A 21250-nucleotide genomic window follows, 5' to 3' on the forward strand; every position below is an offset into this window, starting at 1 on the left:
ATATCCCAGTGATGATATTACAGAACAGACCCAGTCAGTTAGTAGGGGTCATATCCCAGTGATGATATTACAGAACAGAACAGACCCAGTCAGTTAGTAGGGGTCATATCCCAGTGATGATATTACAGAACAGACCCAGTCAGTTAGTAGGGGTCATATCCCAGTGATGATATTACAGAACAGACCCAGTCAGTTAGTCGGGGTCATATCCCAGTGATGATATTACAGAACAGACCCAGTCAGTTAGTAGGGGTCATATCCCAGTGATGATATTACAGAACAGAACAGACCCAGTCAGTTAGTAGGGGTCATATCCCAGTGATGATATTACAGAACAGACCCAGTCAGTTAGTAGGGGTCATATCCCAGTGATGATATTACAGAACAGAACAGACCCAGTCAGTTAGTAGGGGTCATATCCCAGTGATGATATTACAGAACAGACCCAGTCAGTTAGTAGTGGTCATATCCCAGTGATGATATTACAGAACAGACCCAGTCAGTTAGTAGGGGTCATATCCCAGTGATGATATTACAGAACAGACCCAGTCAGTTAGTAGGGGTCATATCCCAGTGATGATATTACAGAACAGAACAGACCCAGTCAGTTAGTAGGGGTCATATCCCAGTGATGATATTACAGAACAGACCCAGTCAGTTAGTAGGGGTCATATCCCAGTGATGATATTACAGAACAGAACAGACCCAGTCAGTTAGTAGGGGTCATATCCCAGTGATGATATTACAGAACAGAACAGACCCAGTCAGTTAGTAGGGGTCATATCCCAGTGATGATATTACAGAACAGACCCAGTCAGTTAGTCGGGGTCATATCCCAGTGATGATATTACAGAACAGACCCAGTCAGTTAGTAGGGGTCATATCCCAGTGATGATATTACAGAACAGACCCAGTCAGTTAGTAGGGGTCATATCCCAGTGATGATATTACAGAACAGACCCAGTCAGTTAGTAGGGGTCATATCCCAGTGATGATATTACAGAACAGAACAGACCCAGTCAGTTAGTAGGGGTCATATCCCAGTGATGATATTACAGAACAGACCCAGTCAGTTAGTAGTGGTCATATCCCAGTGATGATATTACAGAACAGACCCAGTCAGTTAGTAGGGGTCATATCCCAGTGATGATATTACAGAACAGAACAGACCCAGTCAGTTAGTAGGGGTCATATCCCAGTGATGATATTACAGAACAGACCCAGCCAGTTAGTAGTGGTCATATCCCAGTGATGATATTACAGAACAGACCCAGTCAGTTAGTAGGGGTCATATCCCAGTGATGATATTACAGAACAGACCCAGCCAGTTAGTAGGGGTCATATCCCAGTGATGAAATTACAGAACAGACCCAGTCAGTTAGTAGGGGTCATATCCCAGTGATGATATTACAGAACAGAACAGACCCAGTCAGTTAGTAGGGGTCATATCCCAGTGATGATATTACAGAACAGAACAGACCCAGTCAGTTAGTAGGGGTCATATCCCAGTGATGATATTACAGAACAGAACAGACCCAGTCAGTTAGTAGGGGTCATATCCCAGTGATGATATTACAGAACAGACCCAGTCAGTTAGTAGTGGTCATATCCCAGTGATGATATTACAGAACAGACCCAGTCAGTTAGTAGTGGTCATATCCCAGTGATGATATTACAGAACAGAACAGACCCAGTCAGTTAGTAGGGGTCATATCCCAGTGATGATATTACAGAACAGACCCAGTCAGTTAGTAGGGGTCATATCCCAGTGATGATATTACAGAATAGACCCAGTCAGTTAGTAGTGGTCATATCCCAGTGATGATATTACAGAACAGAACAGACCCAGTCAGTTAGTCGGGGTCATATCCCAGTGATGATATTACAGAACAGACCCAGTCAGTTAGTAGGGGTCATATCCCAGTGATGATATTACAGAACAGACCCAGTCAGTTAGTAGGGGTCATATCCCAGTGATGATATTACAGAACAGAACAGACCCAGTCAGTTAGTAGGGGTCATATCCCAGTGATGATATTACAGAACAGACCCAGTCAGTTAGTAGGGGTCATATCCCAGTGATGATATTACAGAACAGACCCAGTCAGTTAGTAGGGGTCATATCCCAGTGATGATATTACAGAACAGACCCAGTCAGTTAGTAGGGGTCATATCCCAGTGATGATATTACAGAACAGAACAGACCCAGTCAGTTAGTAGGGGTCATATCCCAGTGATGATATTACAGAACAGACCCAGTCAGTTAGTAGGGGTCATATCCCAGTGATGATATTACAGAACAGAACAGACCCAGTCAGTTAGTAGGGGTCATATCCCAGTGATGCTATTACAGAACAGACCCAGTCAGTTAGTAGGGGTCATATCCCAGTGATGATATTACAGAACAGACCCAGTCAGTTAGTAGGGGTCATATCCCAGTGATGATATTACAGAACAGACCCAGTCAGTTAGTAGGGGTCATATCCCAGTGATGATATTACAGAACAGAACAGACCCAGTCAGTTAGTAGGGGTCATATCCCAGTGATGATATTACAGAACAGACCCAGTCAGTTAGTAGGGGTCATATCCCAGTGATGATATTACAGAACAGAACAGACCCAGTCAGTTAGTAGGGGTCATATCCCAGTGATGATATTACAGAACAGACCCAGTCAGTTAGTAGTGGTCATATCCCAGTGATGATATTACAGAACAGACCCAGTCAGTTAGTAGGGGTCATATCCCAGTGATGATATTACAGAACAGAACAGACCCAGTCAGTTAGTAGGGGTCATATCCCAGTGATGATATTACAGAACAGACCCAGTCAGTTAGTAGGGGTCATATCCCAGTGATGATATTACAGAACAGACCCAGTCAGTTAGTAGGGGTCATATCCCAGTGATGATATTACAGAACAGAACAGACCCAGTCAGTTAGTAGTGGTCATATCCCAGTGATGATATTACAGAACAGACCCAGTCAGTTAGTAGGGGTCATATCCCAGTGATGAGGTGGTGTAAATCTCGCCACCATTGGACTGTGGATCAGTGGAAACTCGTTCTCTGGAGTGATGAATCATGTTTCACCATCTGGCAGTCCGATAGATGAATCTGGGTTTGGCGGATGCCAGGGGAACGTTACCTGCCCCAATGCATAGTTCCAACTGTAAAGTTTGGTGGAGGAGGAATACTGGTCTGGGGCTGTTTTTCATGGTTCGGGCCCCTTAGTTCCATTGAAGGAAAATCTTAACTTTCCAGCGTACAAAGACATTCTAGATGATTTTGTGCTTCCAACTTTGTGGAAACAGTTTGGGGAAGGCCCTTTCCTGTTTCAGCATTACAATGCCCCCGTGCACAAAGTGAGGTCCATACAGAAATGGTTTGTGGAGATCAGTGTGGAAGAACTTGACTGTCCTGCACTGTGTCCACATACTTTAGGTAATGTAGTTTATGTCATAGCAATCTGTCAGGGGATGACAGCGTTGGTTGTTGTGGCCTCAGCTCTGGAATTCAGCCCCCGTCTCTCTGTCTCTCTCTGTCTCTCTGTCTCTCTCTGTCTCTCTGTCTCTCTCTGTCTCTCTGTCTCTCTGTCTCTCTGTCTCTCTGTCTCTCTGTCTCTCTGTCTCTCTGTCTCTCTGTCTCTCTGTCTCTCTGTCTCTCTCTGTCTCTCTGTCTCTCTGTCTCTCTGTCTCTCTGTCTCTCTGTCTCTCTGTCTCTCTGTCTCTCTGTCTCTCTGTCTCTCTCAGCTCTTCTCTGCTCTCCTCTCTCTCTCTGTCTCTCTCTCTCTCTCTGATCCTCTCTCTCTCCTCTGTCTCGCCGCTCTCTCTCTGTCTCTCTCCGCTCTCTCGCTGTCTCGCTCGCTCTCTCTCTGTATCTCCTCTCCTCTCGTCTCTCTCTCTCTGTCTGCGCTCTGTCTCTCTGTCATCCTCTGTATCTCTCTCTCTGACTCTCTCTGTCTCTCTGTCCATCTCTCTCTCTGGTCTCCTCGTCTCTCTCGTCGCTCTGTCTCTCGTCCCTCTCTGCTCTCTCGTCTCTCGGTCTCTCTCTCGCTCGGCTCTCTACTTCTCTGGTCTCTCTCTCTCTCTGTCTCTCCTCTCTCTCTCTCTCCTCTCTCCTCTCTCTGTCTCTCTCTCTCTCTCTGTCTCTCTCTCTCTCTCTGTCTCTCTCTCTCTCTCTGTCTCCTCTCTCTCTCTGTCTCTCTCTCTCTCTCTGTCTCTCTCTCTCTCTCTCTCTGTCTCTCCTCTCTCTGTCTCTCTCTCTCTCTGTCTCTCGCTCTGTCGCTCTCTCTCTCTCTCTGTCTCTCTCTCTCTCTGTCGCTCTCTCTCTCTCTCGCTCTCTGTCTCTCTCGCTCTCTGTCTCTCTCGCTCTCTCTCTGTCTCTCTCGCTCTCTCTCTGTCTCTCGCTCTGTCGCTCTCTCGCTCTCTGTCTCTCTCGCTCTCTGTCTCTCTCGCTCTCTCTCTGTCTCGCTCTCTCTCTGTCTCTCTCGCTCTCTGTCTCTCTCGCTCTCTCTCTGTCTCGCTCTCTCTCTGTCTCTCTCGCTCTCTCTCTCGCTCTCTCTCGCTCTCTCTCTCTCTCTGTCTCTCTCGCTCTCTCTCTGTCTCTCTCTCTCTCTCTGTCTCTCTCTCTCTCTGTCTCTCTCTCTCTCTGTCTCTCTCTCTCTCTCTCTGTCTCTCTCTCTCTCTGTCTCTCTCTCTGTCTCTCTCTCTGTCTGTCTCTCTCTGGTCTCTCTCTCTGTCTCTCTCTCTGTCTCTCTCTCTGTCTCTCTCTCTGTCTCTCTCTCTGTCTCTCTCTCTGTCTCTCTCTCTGTCTCTCTCTCTGTCTCTCTCTCTCGCTCTCTCTCTGTCTCTCTCGCTCTCTCGCTCTCTCTCTGTCTCTCTCTCTCGCTCTCTCTCTTCCCCCCCCTCCCCATTGGCATGACGTAACAATGTACATATTGCCAAAGCTTATTTTGTATATTTACAATAAAAATGAGAATCAAAATTGTCAATATAACCATACATTCAACAATAATCATACAGTTGAGGACATGTGCAGGTTTATTGGTCTGTCAGACACTGTCCCTCAACTTATGGCAGGCATAAGTCTCTCTGTGTCTAACTGATATGGACGTGTCTCCCCAGAGTACTATGAGCAGGAGGACAGGACAGACGAGGAGGGGGAGCAACTTTTCTCAGAGGACGAGGCTGTCACCCAGAGAGGTCTGAGGAGGTCCCAGAGTGTCAAGATCGTGCGCTCTAAAGCCCGTAAAGATGTAAGTCTGACTATAACACACTGTAAAGATGTACGTCTGAATATAACACACTGTAAAGATGTACGTCTGAATACAACACACTGTAAAGATGTACGTCTGACTATAACACACTGTAAAGATGTACGTCTGAATACAACACACTGTAAAGATGTACGTCTGGCTATAACACACTGTAAAGATGTACGTCTGAATATAACACACTTTAAAGATGTACGTCTGAATACAACACACTGTAAAGATGTACGTCTGGCTATAACACACTGTAAAGATGTACGTCTGACTATAACACGCTGTAAAGATGTACGTCTGACTATAACACGCTGTAAAGATGTACGTCTGACTATAACACACTGTAAAGATGTACGTCTGAATACAACACACTGTAAAGATGTACGTCTGGCTATAACACACTGTAAAGATGTACGTCTGGCTATAACACACTGTAAAGATGTACGTCTGACTATAACACACTGTAAAGATGTAAGTCTGACTATAACACGCTGTAAAGATGTACGTCTGACTATAACACACTGTAAAGATGTACGTCTGAATACAACACACTGTAAAGATGTACGTCTGAATACAACACTGCGGCTGCTCTCCTCTGGGTTAGATGTGGATAAATTCTAGCTCTCTAATGCAGTGGTCACCAACCGGTTGATCACCAAACATTTTGTGTAGAAAAGCCAACAATGGGGTATAACGAGAAAGATGCTGAGCCTCGCAGGTGCTACACCAACTGATCTCTCTTGTTATCAAAGCTCAAGTTCTGAAGTATAATACGGTCTGAGAATAACAATATTGACAGTCCAGAGATATAGCTATTATGCTGTGATAATGCTGTGATCATGTATTAGACCAGGCATATAGCCATTATGCTGTGATAATGTATTAGGCCAGACATATAGCCATTATGCTGTGATAATGTATCAGACCAGACATACAGCCATTATGCTGTAATAATGCTGTGATAATGTATTAGACCAGGCATATAGCCACTATGCTGTGATAATGTATTAGACCAGGCATATAGCCACTATGCTGTGATAATGTATTAGACCAGGCATATAGCCACTATGCTGTGATAATGTATTAGACCAGGCATATAGCCACTATGCCGTGATAATGTATTAGACCTGGCATATAGCCACTATGCCGTGATAATGTATTAGACCAGGCATATAGCCACTATGCTGTGATAATGTATTAGACCAGGCATATAGCCACTATGCTGTGATAATGTATTAGACCAGGCATATAGCCATTATGCTGTGATAATGTATTAGACCAGGCATATAGCCACTATGCTGTGATAATGTATTAGACCAGGCATATAGCCATTATGCAGTGATAATGTATTAGGCCAGGCACATAGCCATTATGCTATGATAATGTATTAGACCAGGCATATAGCCACTATGTTGTGATAATGTATTAGGCCAGGCACATAGCCACTATGCTGTGATAATGTATTAGACCAGGCATATAGCCACTATGTTGTGATAATGTATTAGGCCAGGCACATAGCCACTATGCTGTGATAATGTATTAGGTCTACTGCCCAAACCACATTCCTACAGAACTGTTTTTATTGGGTTAATGTTCCATTGAATGTTTAAATAAACATCTCTGCCTGCATTTTGACACTGAAAGAGAGCTGTACTGAGGAAAGGCTGGTGACCACCTCTACAGTCTGTACATCTGGACTGAGGAAAGGCTGGTGACCACCTCTACAGTCTGTACATCTGGACTGAGGAAAGGCTGGTGACCACCTCTACAGTCTATACATCTGGACTGAGGAAAGGCTGGTGACCACCTCTACAGTCTATACATCTGGACTGAGGAAAGGCTGGTGACCACCTCTACAGTCTTGTACATCTGGACTGAGGAAAGGCTGGTGACCACCTCTACAGTCTGTACATCTGGACTGAGGAAAGGCTGGTGACCACCTCTACAGTCTGTACATCTGGACTGAGGAAAGGCTGTGACCACCTCTACAGTCTGTACATCTGGACTGAGGAAAGGCTGGTGACCACCCCTCTACAGTCTGTACATCTGGACTGAGGAAAGGGCTGGTGACCACCTCTACAGTCTGTACATCTGGACTGAGGAAAGGCTGGTGACCACCTCTACAGTCTGTACATCTGGACTGAGGAAAGGCTGGTGACCACCTCTACAGTCTGTACATCTGGACTGAGGAAAGGCTGGTGACCACCTCTACAGTCTGTACATCTGGACTGAGGAAAGCTGGTGACCACCTCTACAGTCTAGTACATCTGGACTGAGGAAAAGGCTGGTGACCACCTCTACAGTCTGTACATCTGGACTGAGGAAAGGCTGGTGACCACCTCTACAGTCTGTACATCTGGACTGAGGAAAGGCTGGTGACCACCTCTACAGTCTGTACATCTGGACTGAGGAAAGGCTGGTGACCACCGCTACAGTCTGTACATCTGGACTGAGGAAAGGCTGGTGACCACCTCTACAGTCTGTACATCTGGACTGAGGGAAAGGCTGGTGACCACCTCTACAGTCTGTACATCTGACTGAGGAAAGGCTGGTGACCACCTCTACAGTCTGTACCATCTGGAACTGAGGAAAGGCTGGTGACCCACCTCTACAGTCTGTACATCATGGGACTAGGAAAGGCTGGTGACCACCTCTACAGTCTGTACATCTGGACTGAGGAAAGGCTGTGACCACCTCTACAGTCTGTACATCTGGACTGAGGAAAGGCTGGTGACCACCTCTACAGTCTGGACATCTGGACTGAGGAAAGGCTGTGACCACCTCTACAGTCTGTACATCTGGACTGAGGAAAGGCTGGTGACCACCTCTACAGTCTGTACATCTGGACTGAGGAAAGGCTGGTGACCACCTCTACAGTCTGTACATCTGGACTGAGGAAAGGCTGGTGACCACCTCTACAGTCTGTACATCTGGACTGAGGAAAGGCTGGTGACCACCTCTACAGTCTGTACATCTGGACTGAGGAAAGGCTGGTGACCACCTCTACAGTCTGTACATCTGGACTGAGGAAAGGCTGGTGACCACCTCTACAGTCTGTACATCTGGACTGAGGAAAAGGCTGGTGACCACCTCTACAGTCTGTACATCTGGACTGAGGAAAGGCTGGTGACCACCTCTACAGTCTGTACATCTGGACTGGAGGAAAGGCTGGTGACCACCTCTACAGTCTGTACATCTGGACTGAGGAAAGGCTGGTGACCACCTCTACAGTCTGTACATCTGGACTGAGGAAAGGCTGGTGACCACCTCTACAGTCTGTACATCTGGATGAGGAAAGGCTGGTGACCACCTCTACAGTCTGTACATCTGGACTGAGGAAAGGCTGGTGACCACCTCTACAGTCTGTACATCTGGACTGAGGAAAGGCTGGTGACCACCTCTACAGTCTGTACATCTGGACTGAGGAAAGGCTGGTGACCACCTCTACAGTCTGTACATCTGGACTGAGGAAAGGCTGGTGACCACCTCTACAGTCTGTACATCTGGCTTCTTCTTCTTCAGTCTTTTAAAGGCTCTGTTCTGTTTCAGGAGGCTGTAATCCTTGTTATTGTATATTAACTAGGTCAGAGTTATACCAGTATGATGATGATGATGATGATGATGATGATGATGATGATGATGATAAATACATCGTTGTTCTAATCTATTCTGTCCAACAGGCCCGTTATGGATCTCTGAAGATCAAAGGAAAGAGGAGACCGGTTCTGACTGCTGCCACCTACAGTCCAATGTAATGAACTCTCCTGGGGAAGTGACCGGTTCTGACTGCTGCCACCTACAGTCCAATGTAATGAACTCTCCTGGAGAAGTGACCGGTTCTGACTGCTGCCACCTACAGTCCAATGTAATGAACTCTCCTGGAGAAGTGACCGGTTCTGACTGCTGCCACCTACAGTCCAATGTAATGAACTCTCCAGGAGAAGTGACCGGTTCTGACTGCTGCCACCTACAGTCCAATGTAATGAACTCTCCTGGGGAAGTGACCGGTTCTGACTGCTGCCACCTACAGTCCAATGTAATGAACTCTCCTGGGGAAGTGACCGGTGACTGAATACCATGGATGGGTTTTTCCCCTTCTGTAGTGAACTACTGTTGACCAGAGCACTATTGGGCCCCTGGCCAACAGTAGTGCACTAGAAAGGGAATAGGCTTTTGGGACGGACCACGAAATCAGTCAAGGATTCAGGAAGGACTACAGACGGCTCAGACATCCATTTTAGTGACTGGCTACTGACGTTTTAGGCCATCCGATCTAACGATGCTGTTGAACTGTTCTCCGGGTGTTTTTATATAAACTGTCCTGGGGTCTGTTCTCTTCATGCTGGGGAGCAGCTGTCCTTTGCTAATGAACCATTAACTCACTATATTTATTACATTATTCTGACTCTCTCTCTCTCTCTGTGTGTGTGTGTGTGTGTGTGTGTGTGTGTGTGTGTGTGTGTGTGTGTGTGGGGTGTGTGGTGGTGTGTGTGTGTGTGTGTGTGTGTGTGTGTGTGTGTGTGTGTGTAGCAGCAGCAGCTGTATAGGAAGAATCTTAAGGTTTCCTGTCTTTAGTTAGAAGTGTGTTTTTGTTGCGGATGTTATTTTCTGGAATAGTCGTTTTTAGGTGCAGATGGGGACTTTATCATCTTTACTTTTTTGGTTTAAAGGGTTATATAATTAATTTAGCTTCATTTTATCATATATATGTTGCCTTGCAGATGTTGTATTTTGCGTTTTAGCCTATTAAATAGTCGAATTACATTAATTATAGTAGTGATCATTCAGATTGTTACAAAGTAACAGCCGACCAAAAGTGTCCTTTTTATTCCTTCAGGAGGAACAAACCGAGGGTGAGGGGAAGGAACAGAGAATCCTGTTATTAGGAGGAACAAACCGAGGGTGAGGGGAAGGAACAGAGAATCCTGTTATTAGGAGGAACAAACCGAGGGTGAGGGGAAGGAACAGAGAATCCTGTTATTAGGAGGAACAAACCGAGGCTGAGGGGAAGGAACAGAGAATCCTGTTATTAGGAGGAACAAACCGAGGGTGAGGGGAAGGAACAGAGAATCCTGTTATTAGGTGTGTCCCAAATGGCATCATTTCCTATACAGTGCACTACTCTGCTTATGGGCCCTGGTCTAAAGTAGTGCACTACTACCCTATAGACCCTGGTCTAAAGTAGTGCACTACTACCCTATAGGCCCTGGTCTAAAGTAGTGCACTACTACCCTATAGGCCCTGGTCTAAAGTAGTGCACTACTACCCTATAGGCCCTGGTCTAAAGTAGTGCACTACTCTGCTTATGGGCCCTGGTCTAAAGTAGTGCACTACTACCCTATAGACCCTGGTCTAAAGTAGTGCACTACTACCCTATAGACCCTGGTCTAAAGTAGTACACTACTACCCTATAGGCCCTGGTCTAAAGTAGTGCACTACTACCCTATAGGCCCTGGTCTAAAGTAGTGCACTACTACCCTATAGGTCCTGGTCTAAAGTAGTGCACTACTACCCTATAGACCCTGGTCTAAAGTAGTGCACTACGTAGAGAATCGGGGTGCCATTAGGGATCAAACCCCAATGTTGAGGTATGTTTGTGTTGACCGTAACTGGCCTGTCCAGTTTGAATGCCTGCATTTCCTGGTTTTTAGATTTGAAACAAAGCGTTTTTTGATTTCTTCTTCTCCATAACCAATCTTTTGCACAGTCTTCCAAAAAACGATGTTGTTTTGTAATGTTTTGATGTCATCTCGGAATGTATCCTGCTGCACTCTGGGATGCTTTTAACCACGTGGTGAAATGTATTTAATACCAAAGCTTTATCTACTAAACCCGGTGACTTGGGTCTGATTTCGTGTGGGATTGTATCATAAGGGTGCTGTAAATAAATTTATAAATTCAAACCAAAAAAAAAAGAAATGTCTGAATGTTTTTGTAGAGTATTTCAACTTTGATCATGTGGTTTTTCAATTAAAAACAATGTGGCACCAGGTAGAATGTAATCCATTACTACCGATCAGTAGCTGATGGGGTTCCTCTGATGGGAGTTGCAGTCGTCACGTTGCAGATTTATAACCGCTGTCGACCCTCACTGTGAAATTCTAACTTTACAAGCTCTTTCCCAACGACGCAGAGTCATGACCGTGAATGATGACAGACATTCTGAGGTCAGACCACAATCGCATAAGAAAACTCTCCCGGTCTGATCTATCAGGAGAGACTGGTCTGATCTGTTAGGAGAGACTGGTCCAGAGACGGTCTGATCTGTCAGGAGAGACGGTCTGATCTGTCAGGAGAGACGGTCTGATCTGTCAGGAGAGACGGTCTGATCTGTCAGGAGAGACGGTCTGATCTGTCAGGAGAGACGGTCTGATCTGTCAGGAGAGACGGTCTGATCTGTCAGGAGAGACTGGTCTGATCTGTCAGGAGAGACTGGTCTGATCTGTTAGGAGAGACTGGTCCAGAGACGGTCTGATCGGTCAGGAGAGACGGTCTGATCTGTCAGGAGAGACGGTCTGATCTGTCAGGAGAGACGGTCTGATCTGTCAGGAGAGACTGGTCTGATCTGTTAGGAGAGACTGGTCCAGAGACGGTCTGATCTGTCAGGAGAGACGGTCTGATCTGTCAGGAGAGACGGTCTGATCTGTCAGGGGAGACGGTCTGATCTGTCAGGGGAGACGGTCTGATCTGTCAGGGGAGACGGTCTGATCTGTCAGGGGAGACGGTCTGATCTGTCAGGGGAGACGGTCTGATCTGTCAGGGGAGACTGGTCCAGAGACGGTCTGATTGGAGGTAGAGGTTATTGTATCCCAAATGGATCCCTATGTGATAAAAGTAGTGCACTTTATAGGTAATAGGGTTCCATTTGGGATTTAGCCTGAGGCCTAGATGAGGGTTCGGACTGGGGCCTAGATGAGGGTTCGGACTGGGGCCTAGATGAGGGTTCGGACTGGGGCCTAGATGAGGGTTCGGACTGGGGCCTAGATGAGGGTTCGGACTGGGGCCTAGATGAGGGTTCGGCCTGGGGCCTAGATGAGGATTCAGACTGGGGCCTAGATGAGGATTCGGACTGGGGCCTAGATGAGGATTCGGACTGGGGCCTAGATGAGGATTCGGACTGGGGCCTAGATGAGGATTCAGACTGGGGCCTAGATGAGGATTCGGACTGGGGCCTAGATGAGGATTCGGACTGGGGCCTAGATGAGGACTCGGACTGGGGCCTAGATGAGGACTCGGACTGGGGCCTAGATGAGGACTCGGACTGGGGCCTAGATGAGGACTCGGACTGGGGCCTAGATGAGGACTCGGACTGGGGCCTAGATGAGGACTCGGACTGGGGCCTAGATGAGGATTCGGACTGGGGCCTAGATGAGGATTCAGACCTGCTCTGGCCACAGAAAGCCTGGAGTTGGGGGATGTCTGTATTACAGACTCAACCTATCTGGGAATCATTAACAAGCACATACACACTAAGGCTGGATGGACTAAACTGCATTAGTCGATCTACGTACTATATTTAGCCCCCACACTGTTGGGGGACCGCGGTCCGGAGCCAGAACTGGGTCAACTTGGTCGCGCTTCGACCCCTGGTACCATATAAACACACACATAGCAGAATGTGGAGAATTACAGGAAATGAGTTTTAAAACAGCAGCGTGTTCTCTCTGCCAACGAGAGGGGTGTAAATAGTTTGAACCGTTTGGGGTCGTGTAGGTTGTGAGGAGGGGGTTCGTTACTACGCCGATTATTACAATATCTATCCGAACCTTTGCCACCTAGGACATTTTCCCTCCCCACCTCAATGGACCCCCCCCCCAAATATAATATTTATATGTTATTTATATTTTTATTGTGCATGAATATTCCTTTGTTTACCTGTCATCCTTTATTGTTATTACTGGGAAGTAAGTACCCTTCTCTGGGCAGTTCTCTTCAAGGCACTCACAATGGATTTAATTTCCCCCAGTTCTAATCTCTTCCACCAGGGGTCGCTGTGGAACATTAGAAACGGATTTAATTTCCCCCAGTTCTAATCTCTTCCACCAGGGGTCGCTGTTGAACATTAGAAACGGATTTAATTTCCCCCAGTTCTAATCTCTTCCACCAGGGGTCGCTGTGGAACATTAAAAACGGATTTAATTTCCCCCAGTTCTAATCTCTTCCACCAGGGGTCGCTGTGGAACATTAGAAACTGATTTAATTTCCCCCAGTTCTAATCTCTTCCACCAGGGGTCGCTGTGGAACATTAGAATCAGATTTAATTTCCCCCAGTTCTAATCTCTTCCACCAGGGGTCGCTGTGGAACATTAGAAACGGATTTAATTTGGGGATGGGGGATGAAGGGATGGAGGGATGAGAAGGAAGAGAGGAGGAACCATTCAATAATCATACAGAGTGTTGTTTTCCTCAACCGTCTCCCAGTCACCCTTCCTGTCCTCTCATACCTTCCCCGGCAGTAACCCGACCATCTCCCAGTCACCCTTCCTGTCCTCTCATACCTGCCCCGGCAGTAACCCCACCGTCTCCCAGTCACCCCTCCTGTCCTCTCATACCTGCCCAGGCAGTAACCCGACCGTCTCCCAGTCACCCTTCCTGTCCTCTCATACCTTCCCCGGCAGTAACCCGACCATCTCCCAGTCACCCTTCCTGTCCTCTCATACCTTCCCCGGCAGTAACCCGACCATCTCCCAGTCACCCTTCCTGTCCTCTCATACCTTCCCCGGCAGTAACCCGACCATCTCCCAGTCACCCTTCCTGTCCTCTCATACCTGCCCCGACAGTAACCCCACCGTCTATGCGAGGGAATGTGGCTGTCACAGCGGCACGCTAAATTTGGACACAATTCCTACTGTCACGCCAGAGTTGTATAAAGCAGAGTTACAGAGGGGGAATAGAGAGAGACGGTAGAGCTGGCAGAGTAGAGATGAAACACTGCTGACAATCTGCTTAGGACGCGTCTCAAATGGCACTCTATCCCCTACGAATGAATAGGGTTCCATGTCAAAAGTAGTGCACTATAAATAGAGGTTAGGGTGCTGTTTGGGACTGAGCCACTGCTTGGATTAGTTCCCGTTGATTACATTGAATAACATTTATGTAAACAAAATCAAAAGTTATTGGTCACGTAAACATATTTTTCAGATGTAATTGTGGGTGTTGTGAAATGCTTGTGTTTCTAGTTATATAGGATGATGTGTATAGACAGTAGTAATATTGGATGGTGTTTATAGACAGTAGTTATATAGGATGGTGTGGATAGACAGTATAGACAGTAGTTATATAGGATGGTGTGTATAGACAGTATAGACAGTAGTTATATAGGATGGTGTGTATAGACAGTAGTTATATAGGATGGTGTGTATAGACAGTAGTTATATAGGATGGTGTGTATAGACAGTAGTTATAAAGGATGGTGTGTATAGACAGTAGTTATATGGGATGGTGTGTATAGACAGTAGTTATATAGGATGGTGTGTATAGACAGTAGTTATATAGGATGGTGTGGATAGACAGTAGTTATATAGGATGGTGTGTATAGACAGTATAGACAGTAGTTATAAAAGGATGGTGTGTATAGACAGTAGTTATATAGGATGGTTTGTATAGACAGTAGTTATAGGATGGTGTGTATAGACAGTAGTTATATAGGACGGTGTGTATAGACAGTAGTTATATAGCATGGTGTGTTTATAGACAGTTATATAGGATGGTGTGTATAGACAGCAGTTATATAGGACGGTGTGTAGACAGTAGTTATATAGGTGTGTGTATACAGTAGTTATATGAGAGTGTTGTATGACAGTAGTTATATAGGATGGTGTATAGACAGTAGTTATATAGGATGGTGTGTATAGACAGTAGTTATATAGGATGGTTTGTATAGACAGTAGTTATATAGGATGGTGTGTATAGACAGTAGTTATATAGGACGGTGTGTATAGACAGTAGTTATATAGCATGGTGTTTATAGACAGTTATATAGGATGGTGTGTATAGACAGCAGTTATATAGGACGGTGTGTATAGACAGTAGTTATATAGGATGGTGTGTATAGACAGTAGTTATATAGGAGAGTGTGTGTATAGACAGTAGTTATATAGGATGGTGTGTATAGACAGTAGTTATATAGGATGGTGTGTGTATAGACAGTATAGACAGTAGTTATATAGGATGGTGTGTATAGACAGTAGTTATATAGGATGGTGTGTATAGACAGTAGTTATATAGGATGTGTGTGTATAGACAGTAGTTATATAGGATGGTGTGTATAGACAGCAGTTATATAGGATGGTGTGTATAGACAGTAGTTATATAGGATGGTGTGTATAGACAGTATAGACAGTAGTTATATAGGATGGTGTGTATAGACAGCAGTTATATAGCATGGTGTTTATAGACAGTAGTTATATTGGATGGTGTTTATAGACCGTAGTTATATAGGATGGTGTGTATAGACAGTAGTTATATAGGATGGTGTGTGTATAGACAGTAGTTATATAGGATGGTGTGTATAGACAGCAGTTATATAGGATGGTGTGTATAGACAGTAGTTATATAGGATGGTGTGTATAGACAGTATAGACAGTAGTTATATAGGATGGTGTGTATAGACAGCAGTTATATAGCATGGTGTTTATAGACAGTAGTTATATTGGATGGTGTTTATAGACCGTAGTTATATAGGATGGTGTGTATAGACAGTAGTTATATAGGATGGTGTGTATAGACAGTATACACAGTAGTTATATAGGATGGTGTGTATAGACAGTATAGACAGTAGTTATACAGGATGGTGTGTATAGACAGTATAGACAGTAGTTATATAGGATGGTGTGTATAGACAGTAGTTATATAGGATGGTGTGTATAGACAGTAATTATATAGGATGGTGTATATAGACAGTAGTTATACAGGATGGTGTGTATAGACAGCAGTTATATAGGATGGTGTGTATAGACAGTAGTTATATAGGATGGTGTGTATAGACAGTATAGACAGTAGTTATATAGGATGGTGTGTATAGGCAGTAGTTATATAAGATGGTGTGTATAGACAGTAGTTATATAGGATGGTGTGTATAGACAGTATAGACAGTAGTTATATAGGATGGTGTGTATAGACAGTAGTTATATAGGAGGGTGTGTGTATAGACAGTAGTTATATAGGATGGTGTGTATAGACAGTATAGACAGTAGTTATATAGGATGGTGTGTATAGACAGTAGTTATATAGGATGGTGTGTATAGACAGTAGTTATATAGGATGGTGTTTATAGACAGTAGTTATATAGGATGGTGTGTATAGACAGTAGTTATATAGGATGGTGTGTATTGACAGTAGTTATATAGGATGGTGTGTGTATAGACAGTATAGACAGTAGTTATATAGGATGGTGTTTATATACAGTAGTTATATAGGATGGTGTGTATAGACAGTAGTTATATAGAATGGTGTGTATAGACAGTAGTTATATAGGATGGTGTGTATAGACAGTATAGACAGTAGTTATATAGGATGGTGTGTATAGACAGTATAGACAGTAGTTATATAGGATGGTGTGTATAGACAGTAGTTATATGAGATGGTGTGTATAGACAGTAGTTATATAGGATGGTGTGTATAGACAGTATAGACAGTAGTTATATAGGATGGTGTGTATAGACAGTAGTTATATAGGATGGTTTGTATAGACAGTAGTTATATAGGATGGTGTGTATACAGTATAGACAGTAGTTATATAGGATGGTGTGTATTGACAGTAGTTATTTAGGGTGGTGTGTATAGACAGTATAGACAGTAGTTATATAAGATGGTGTGTATAGACAGTAGTTATATAGCATGGTGTTTATAGACAGTTATATAGGATGGTGTGTATAGACAGCAGTTATATAGGACGGTGTGTATAGACAGTAGTTATATAGGATGGTGTGTATAGACAGTAGTTATATAGGAGAGTGTGTGTATAGACAGTAGTTATATAGGATGGTGTGTATAGACAGTAGTTATATAGGATGGTGTGTATAGACAGTATAGACAGTAGTTATATAGGATGGGTGTGTATAGACAGTAGTTATATAGGATGGTGTGTATAGACAGTAGTTATATAGGATGTGTGTGTATAGACAGTAGTTATATACGGATGGTGTGTATAGACAGCAGTTATATAGGCTGGGTGTATAGACAGTAGTTATATAGGATGGTGTGTATAGACAGTATAGACAGTAGTTATATAGGATGGTGTGATAGACAGCAGTTATATAGCATGGTGTTTATAGACAGTAGTTATATGGATGGTGTTTATAGACAGTAGTTATATAGGATGGTGTGTATAGACAGTAGTTATATAGGATGGTGTGTGTATAGACAGTAGTTATATAGGATGGTGTGTATAGACAGCAGTTATATAGGATGGTGTGTATAGACAGTAGTTATATAGGATGGTGTGTATAGACAGTAGTTATATAGGATGGTGTGTATAGACAGCAGTTATATAGCATGGTGTTTATAGACAGTAGTTATATTGGATGGTGTTTATAGACCGTAGTTATATAGGATGGTGTGTATAGACAGTAGTTATATAGGATGGTGTGTATAGACAGTATACACAGTAGTTATATAGGATGGTGTGTATAGACAGTATAGACAGTAGTTATACAGGATGGTGTGTATAGACAGTATAGACAGTAGTTATATAGGATGGTGTGTATAGACAGTAGTTATATAGGATGGTGTGTATAGACAGTAATTATATAGGATGGTGTATATAGACAGTAGTTATATAGGATGGTGTGTATAGACAGCAGTTATATAGGATGGTGTGTATAGACAGTAGTTATATAGGATGGTGTGTATAGACAGTATAGACAGTAGTTATATAGGATGGTGTGCATAGGCAGTAGTTATATAAGATGGTGTGTATAGACAGTAGTTATATAGGATGGTGTATATAGACAGTATAGACAGTAGTTATATAGGATGGTGTGTATAGACAGTAGTTATATAGGAGGGTGTGTGTATAGACAGTAGTTATATAGGATGGTGTGTGTATAGACAGTATAGACAGTAGTTATATAGGATGGTGTGTATAGACAGTAGTTATATAGGATGGTGTGTATAGACAGTAGTTATATAGGATGGTGTTTATAGACAGTAGTTATATAGGATGGTGTGTATAGACAGTAGTTATATAGGATGGTGTGTATAGACAGTAGTTATATAGGATGGTGTGTGTGTATAGACAGTATAGACAGTAGTTATATAGGATGGTGTTTATATACAGTAGTTATATAGGATGGTGTGTATAGACAGTAGTTATATAGAATGGTGTGTATAGACAGTAGTTATATAGGATGGTGTGTATAGACAGTATAGACAGTAGTTATATAGGATGGTGTGTATAGACAGTATAGACAGTAGTATAAAGTATGGTGTGTATAGACAGTAGTTATATGAGATGGTGTATAGACAGTAGTTATATAGGATGTGTGTATAGACAGTATAGACAGTAGTTATATAGGATGGTGTGTATAGACAGTAGTTATATAGGATGGTTTGTATAGACAGTAGTTTTATAGGATGGTGTGTATACAGTATAGACAGTAGTTATATAGGATGGTGTGTATTGACAGTAGTTATTTAGGGTGGTGTGTATAGACAGTATAGACAGTAGTTATATAGGATGGTGTGTATAGACTAGTTATATAGGATGGTGTGTATAGACAGTAGTTATATAGGATGGTGTGTATAGGCAGTAGTTATATAAGATGGTGTGTATAGACAGTAGTTATATAGGATGGTGTATATAGACAGTAGTTATATAGGATGGTGTGTATTGACAGTAGTTATATAGGATGGTGTGTATAGACAGTAGTTATATAGGAGGGTGTGTGTATAGACAGTAGTTATATAGGATGGTGTGTATAGACAGTAGTTATATAGGATGGTGTGTATAGACAGTAGTTATATAGGATGGTGTTTATAGACAGTAGTTATATAGGATGGTGTTTATAGACAGTAGTTATATAGGATGGTGTGTATTGACAGTAGTTATATAGGATGGTGTGTGTATAGACAGTATAGACAGTAGTTATATAGGATGGTGTTTATATACAGTAGTTATATAGGATGGTGTGTATAGACAGTAGTTATATAGAATGGTGTGTATAGACAGTAGTTATATAGGATGGTGTGTATAGACAGTAGAGACAGTAGTTATATAGGATGGTGTGTATAGACAGTATAGACAGTAGTTATATAGGATGGTGTGTATAGACAGTAGTTATATGAGATGGTGTGTATAGACAGTAGTTATATAGGATGGTATGTATAGACAGTATAGACAGTAGTTATATAGGATGGTGTGTATAGACAGTAGTTATATAGGATGGTTTGTATAGACAGTAGTTATATAGGATGGTGTGTATACAGTATAGACAGTAGTTATATAGGATGGTGTGTATTGACAGTAGTTATATAGGGTGGTGTGTATAGACAGTATAGACAGTAGTTATATAAGATGGTGTGTATAGACTAGTTATATAGGATGGTGTGTATAGATAGTAGTTATATAGGATGGTGTGTATAGACAGTAGTTATATAGCATGGTGTTTATAGACAGTAGTTATATAGGATGGTGTGTATAGACAGCAGTTATATAGGACGGTGTGTATAGACAGTAGTTATATAGGATGGTGTGTATAGACAGTAGTTATATAGGAGGGTGTGTGTATAGACAGTAGTTATATAGGATGGTGTGTATAGACAGTAGTTATATAGGAGGGTGTGTGTATAGACAGTAGTTATATAGGATGGTGTGTATAGACAGTATAGACAGTTATATAGGATGGTGTGTATAGACAGTAGTTATATAGGATGGTGTGTATAGACAGTAGTTATATAGGATTGGTGTGTATAGACAGTAGTTATATAGGATGGTGTGTATAGACAGCAGTTATAAAGCATGGTGTTTATAGACAGTAGTTATATAGGATGGTGTGTATTGACAGCAGTTATATAGGATGGTGTGTATAGACAGTAGTTATATAGGATGGTGTGTATAGACAGTATAGACAGTAGTTATATAGGATGGTGTGTATAGACAGCAGTTATATAGCATGGTGTTTATAGACAGTAGTTATATAGGATGGTGTGTATAGACAGTAGTTATATAGGATGGTGTGTATAGACAGTAGTTATAAAGGATGGTGTGTATAGACAGTAGTTATATAGGATGGTGTGTATAGACAGTAGTTATATAGGATGGTGTGTATAGACAGTAGTTATATAGGATGGTGTGTATAGACAGTTGTTATATAGGATGGTGTGTATAGACAGTATAGACAGTAGTTATATAAGATGGTGTGTATAGACAGTAGTTATATAGGATGGTGTGTATAGACAGTAGTTATATAGGATGGTGTGTATAGACAGTATAGACAGTAGTTATATAGGATGGTGTGTATAGACAGTAGTTATATTGGATGGTGTTTATAGACCGTAGTTATATAGGATGGTGTGTATAGACAGTAGTTATATAGGATGGTGTGTGTATAGACAGTATAGACAGTAGTTATATAGGATGGTGTGTATAGACAGTAGTTATATAGGATGGTTTGTATAGACAGTAGTTATATAGGATGGTGTGTATACAGTATAGACAGTAGTTATATAGGATGGTGTGTATTGACAGTAGTTATTATAGGGTGGGTGTGTATAGACAGTATAGACAGTAGTTATATAGGATTGTGTGGTATAGACTAGTTATATAGGATGGGTGTATATAGACAGTAGTATATAGGATGGTGTGTATAGGCAGTAGTTATATGGAGGGTGTGTGTATAGACAGTAGTTATAGGATGGTGTGTATAGACAGTAGTTATATAGGATGGTGTGTATAGACAGTAGTTATTATAGGATGTGTTTATAGATAGTATTTTATAGGATGGTGTTTATAGACATAGTTATAGGATGGTGTGTAGAGACAGTTA

At 42.9% G+C, this 21250-nt stretch overlaps 1 protein-coding gene across 3 annotated transcripts in view; it reads left to right on the forward strand.

Moving 5' to 3' along the window:
* The window catches only part of reep3b (receptor accessory protein 3b), a 58458-nt gene that overhangs the window by 27103 nt on the left and 10105 nt on the right, over positions 1-21250 (forward strand). The window contains exons 7-8 of one of the 3 annotated variants that reach the window (XM_029748172.1): positions 5125-5255; positions 8945-10346. In XM_029748172.1, the coding sequence (XP_029604032.1) occupies positions 5125-5255; positions 8945-9019 (206 nt within the window). In that variant the 3' untranslated portion in view covers positions 9020-10346. The remainder of the gene's footprint in view (positions 1-5124; positions 5256-8944; positions 10347-21250) is intronic. The other 2 variants (XM_029748173.1, XM_029748174.1) reach the window with 2 other exon arrangements.

The sequence above is a fragment of the Salmo trutta genome, unplaced genomic scaffold (genome assembly GCF_901001165.1).
Source record: "Salmo trutta unplaced genomic scaffold, fSalTru1.1, whole genome shotgun sequence".
In the NCBI taxonomy this organism is placed as follows: Eukaryota; Metazoa; Chordata; class Actinopteri; order Salmoniformes; family Salmonidae; genus Salmo; species Salmo trutta.